Here is a 5489-nt window from a genome sequence, read left to right on the forward strand (position 1 = left end):
GAAGATGCAAAAAGTCTCAATGTATTTTCATATGGCAAAGTAAAGGTTACAAGGTAGGCTTGATATCTCAGAAAAACGAATAGCTAAGGGAATTTGAGTAAACATATGCAGTTAAGATCGAATAAAAAAACGCATATGAAAAAGAAACAGGATTGGAGAATAATTTAACTTTTCTAAGAAAGGAACCTCAGACAAAATTTCAGGACAAACCATGGAGGAATAAGATACGTAACCGAGCAATCCCGAGACGTAACTGCTAACGCTTCCGAAACCCACGATTTACGTTACCTATTACTTCTATTTCGTCCATGATAATCCACTAGTGTTCTCGTATACACAAATCATCAGTATTAAGTTGGCCAGACCTAATATCATGAAGAATGCAACGGTCGACTAACAACATTAATCGATAGACAGTCATGCATCTAAAACTCAAACTCTTGTCACTAGGTCAAGTTCTATTGCATGATAGACACTCAGAGTATGCAGTGAAGCATAGTCAGTCCATTCCCAAGGCTCTAATAGGAACGAACTGCTCTGATACCATAATGTAGTACCCTAACTTTTAGTACCTCATGATTGTACTAAAAGTCTGAGCGCTACTTACCTCTAAACCTTTTTATGATATACTATCTTTATTTAATATTGAGCCCTTACGAATATGAACCGAAACTTTAACCAAGAAAATGAAGAGTCGGTACTTTAAATCATTTAATCACAAAATTATATATATCCACGTAGCATTATATACATAGACTTACTCAAAGATCCCCAAATACAATTCCAACCCCTCTAAAAACCAAAAGAATAAATGACGAGGGGAAAATAAAATCTAACAACTCAACTTGTAAACAGAATCTTCTATTTTCTCTTGTAGTTCCGCACTAAGTCTTCGTACCTGTAGCTGAAAGGGGTGGAGATAGGGGGTAAGAACTGGGGAGTTCTTAGTAGGGTCGGGGTGTATAGTTATATTCATTTCATATATACTTGGTCAGCAACAACAGTCAACAAAGTACAATCCAATTTAACAATTATAGAATACAGAATTCAAACAATCATTTAGCACACCCACAATCATAAAAAACACACTCACAAACAAATATGTGCAAACAAGTATGATGCATGTCTATCCCTAGTGCAGGTAATGAGATCATCTGTCGGTTTCGACCTGCTCCCAACGTAACTCAGCAGCCTTTGTCTAATTTTGGTTTCCAGTGTTATAACCTCTGTAAGCAACCTCTGTCTTACAAGTGTGACTCTCTTGAGCCGATGTATGTAAACATAACCTCTGTAAGCAACCTTGGTCTTACAGGTGAGGCTCTCTCTGGCGAACATATGTATCGATAACTTCTGTAAGCAACCTTTGTCTTACAAGTGCGACCATCCCCTGAATTGGCCGATGTATCTCTGAAAGCAAATCTCGGTGACTCACCACCGTATCTCTGCTCGTTTTTAGCAGGTACATAATCATCTCAGCTCGTTCTCAATGTCAAACAATACTTCTATTTATCTCCTTTTCGTTTTGTTCTTTCTTTCATTTCTTTTATTCGTACTCTCTGCTCTCCTGTGGCAGAGGTTCTTTAGATTCTTTTAATCTTTGCTCTCTGCTCTCCTGTGGCAGAGGTTTCTTTATTATTTTTCTTTTATTTTCTTTCCTTTCTTCTTTTCTTCAATCTTTTAATTCTTTATCATAACTTAACTTCACATTCTTCCCTCGCCTTTCGCTAAGTATCTTATGGAAAAGAATTATAAAGTACTTTAATTAAGTCTGCGTTGTCTAAAGCTTTTGAGATCACTCTATTTGCTCCTCTAACATATAATAATATTAATGATATCTTTACTAGATAATATTCTTAATAAAATAATAATAACAATCTCATGTAGTAGAGGTTCTTTAGTTTTTTTAATTCATTTAATTCTTTTATTCTCTGTTATTTATTGAATTATATTTCGACTTAACTCAACAACCTTTGTCTGAGTTTGGCTTCCAGTGCTATAACCTCTGTAAACAACCTTTATCTTACAGGTGCGACTCTCTTGAGTCGATGTATACAAACATAACATTTGTAAGCAACCTCGGTCTTATAGATAAGTCTCTCTCTAGCCAATGTATGTATTGATAACATCTGTAAGTAACCTCTATCTTACAGGTGTGACCATCCCCTGGATTGGCCGATATATCTCTAGAAAGTAAATCTCGGTAGACTCACCACCATATATCTCTGCTTATCTCATTTTCTTTTTGTTATTTCTTTCTTTTCTTTCTTATCATTCCATAATATAAATTATCTTCCCACTATTCTCTCATTTTTTCACTAAGTATCTTAGGAAATAAAATTATAAATTTTTTTAATTAAGTCTGCGTTCTCTAAAGTTTTAAGATTATTCTACTTGCTTGCTTTATCATTAATAATACGCATTATGATACTCTTACAAGATAATATCTTTGATAAATAATAATTATAATAATAATTTATTTTAATATAAATGAGTAATTTTAAAGAAGTATTTAAAATAATATTTATAATATTCTTTTAAAACTTAGTTTATAAAATCTTATTTTTAAACTTTTATTAATTACTTTCTAAATCACAAACTTTTTAATATTCTATTTTTAACCGAAATATTTTATAAAATTATATTTGAACCCTCACTTATTTTTAAATTTATAAAATAACCTGAACTTCTTAATTACTATCCAAAATACCCCAAAAACGTATATAGTTACAAAACTAACTTCAATTTTTATTTATTAAATTACTATTTCATTCTCAACTATAAATCTTAATTCCCCGATTATAACTTTATCAAAGAACTAAATCTCATTTCCAAAATTCTTCAAGTTTTTAGCTTGAGTTTTAAGTCAGTTTTTTTAAGCTTTACTATTACCGATTTCTCGCGATTTTTCATTCAATCTTTCAACTACCGAATCTCATCAATTTACTCAAAATTTCATATCATAACAGTCCCAAAATCATTAAAATAACCACAGCTAAGCTGTTCCTCATAGCCAAACCAACAAATCACAAGCAACAACAATAATTCAACATAAACTCATTCAAACTCAAACAATAATCAACTAAATCAATATTTACTTATCAAATTTATATTTAATTATTATAAAGTTACCAAACCCTACCTCCGTGCGAAATCAAATCAACAGATATACAAGATAAACTTTCTGATCGAGCGGCTGAAGAAAAAATGTCAGAAATCGTATGTACCTCGTAAAACTTCAATTGGTCGAACTCAAAAGGAAAAGAAGCTACATCACCATTAACTTCTATCGGACAAAAGTAATGCCAACGTGCAGAAGAGGAAGATACGAGCACTTTTACCGGATTGGATTTTTTATTAGAGTTACAGATCGTAAGAAATCTGGAAAGAAAGTTTAATAGGGTCACGGTTCTTCAATAGGAGCTTTTGGTCTCTTTCTCTCTTTTCTTTCTTGCATGCAATTCGGTTATGAAGGATGGAAGATAGAAGAAGGCATTTTTGCCTTAATGGGGTATGATTTGGGAAATAAAAAGGGTTAAGTGTCATTACCTAGTGTTATTTGGTTTTCATGATACATATCTCTCTCTTTTCTTTCTTATATGCTCGGCTAAATGATATTATGAAAACATGTTTCATTTCTTTCCTTTTCCCAAATGGCTTCGGCCAATTCTTTTCTCTTTTCTTTAAATTTTAATAATAATAATAATAATAATATAAATATAGTTAGAGTAGTACGATGATGATTGTCTTTCCACCATTGCAAAACATCAATGATTGCATCATTGCAAAATAATGTTGCCTCACTCAAATAAATATCCAGTTGGTTCTTTCCACTTTTCACTTCAGCTTCTTGATTACGGGACATCAAATCCTTTGCATTACAAACAATATATGAATCAAAAAGCATGAAAAATTAAAAATACATATAATCAAGTAGATAAAAATACTTACACCAACAATTTTAATAAGCTGAGTTCCAATTGCAGAAGATATTGCCTGAGAAAAATTACTTGAAAGTTGGGAAGAACTCTCCACAGTTGTAGAGGAATTTTGGTCATAAACCTCAAAAAGCTTGTATAACTTACTCTTCACATGCTCCACTTTGTCTTTAACACTAATAGGATCAATCTCATTATAGCAATGAACCAAAGTGTTGAGTTTAAATCTAGGATCAAGAACTGCCCCAAATGCAAGAACAACACTGTATTCTTCCCAATATTTCTTGAACTTAATCATCATTTTTTCTCCCATGTTCCTTATAAGCACTTCATCATTCTTCAAACTATTCATTAAAATCAGCTGGATTTGCCAAACTTGTAAAAAATACAAGTTGGATGTTGGGTAAGAAGTTCCAGACATCAACTTGGTAGTTTCGTAAAATGGTAACAAGAAATCACATATCTTTTCAGTTCTTCTCCACTCATCTGATGAAGGACAATACTCCCTAAACCCAGCTTCTTTTACTTTATACATTTCAAAAGCTTTCTTATAAGGAATAGCACTTGCAAGCATTGCATAAAGTGAATTCCACCTAGTAGGAACATCTAAACATAATGCAGTCGTATACTCAAGTCCCTCAATATCTTCAAAACATTCTTTAAACTTAACCATTCTACTTTCAGATTTTCTCAGAAACTTAATACCCTCTCTAATCTTACACACTGCATCACCACATATTTTCATTCCATCTTGGACAATAAGATTTAAAATATGAGCAGAGCAACGAACATGAAAGAATTCACCACCACACAACAATGAACCATGCACATCCAAAGTACTTTTCAAGTGTTCAACACAAGTATCATTAGAAGAAGCATTATCCAAAGTAATGGAAAAAATCTTTTTATCAACTTTATAATCAGATTTAACCATAATCAGATTTAACCAGATTTCAACCATAATCAGATTTAAACCAAATATCAACCACAATCAAAAGTCAACCATTATCAAACAACACAAAAAACAGGAAACAATTTCTGAATCCGCATCAGATTTAACCAAATAGGCAAAACTCAGCCATTATCAACCATCATCAAAACTCAACCATAATCAGATTTAACCAAATATCAACCATAATCAAAAGTCAAACATTATCAAACAACACAAAAAACAGGAAACAATTTCTGAATCCGCATCAGATTTAACCAAATAGGCAAAACTCAGCCATTATCAACCATCATCAAAAGTCAAAACTCAACCATAATCAGATTTAACCAAATATCAACCATAATCAAAACTCAACCATTATGAAACAACACAAAAAAACAGGAAACAAAATATCAACCATTATGTACCATATTCAAAACTCAGCCATTATCAAACAACACAAAATATAAGAAACAATTTCTGAATCTGCATCAGATTTAACCAAATAGGCAAAACTCAACCATTATCAACCATCATCAAAAGTTCAAAACTCAACCAAATATCAACCCTAATTTACCTATATCAAACAGCAGTCACAAAACACAACAAACAACCCTAAATTGATG

The 5489-nt window shown here is 32.1% G+C and overlaps 1 protein-coding gene across 1 annotated transcript; it reads right to left on the reverse strand.

The window, feature by feature from the left end:
* LOC107637066 (zinc finger BED domain-containing protein RICESLEEPER 2-like) lies at positions 320–4869 on the reverse strand. The gene is made up of 3 exons (XM_021122579.1): positions 3949–4869; positions 3733–3868; positions 320–393 (listed from the first exon to the last, which is right to left on the reverse strand). The coding sequence occupies exons 1-3, from the start codon at positions 4867–4869 to the stop codon at positions 320–322; spliced, it is 1131 nt and encodes a 376-aa protein (XP_020978238.1).

This window comes from Arachis ipaensis, chromosome B04 (assembly GCF_000816755.2).
Source record: "Arachis ipaensis cultivar K30076 chromosome B04, Araip1.1, whole genome shotgun sequence".
Classification (NCBI taxonomy): Eukaryota; Viridiplantae; Streptophyta; class Magnoliopsida; order Fabales; family Fabaceae; genus Arachis; species Arachis ipaensis.

What these genes read in the sequence shown, in the direction of transcription:
- LOC107637066 (XM_021122579.1), bottom strand. Translation starts at nt 4,869, where the DNA reads ATGGTTAAATCTGATTATAAAGTTGATAAAAAGATTTTTTCCATTACT. An exon ending in AGCTTATTAAAATTGTTGGT is followed by an intron (nt 3,869 to 3,948) that starts GTAAGTATTTTT and finishes TGTAATGCAAAG; the next exon opens with GATTTGATGTCCCGTAATCA. An exon ending in GTGGAAAGACAATCATCATC is followed by an intron (nt 394 to 3,732) that starts GTACTACTCTAA and finishes TAATGTTGTTAG; the next exon opens with TCGACCGTTGCATTCTTCAT.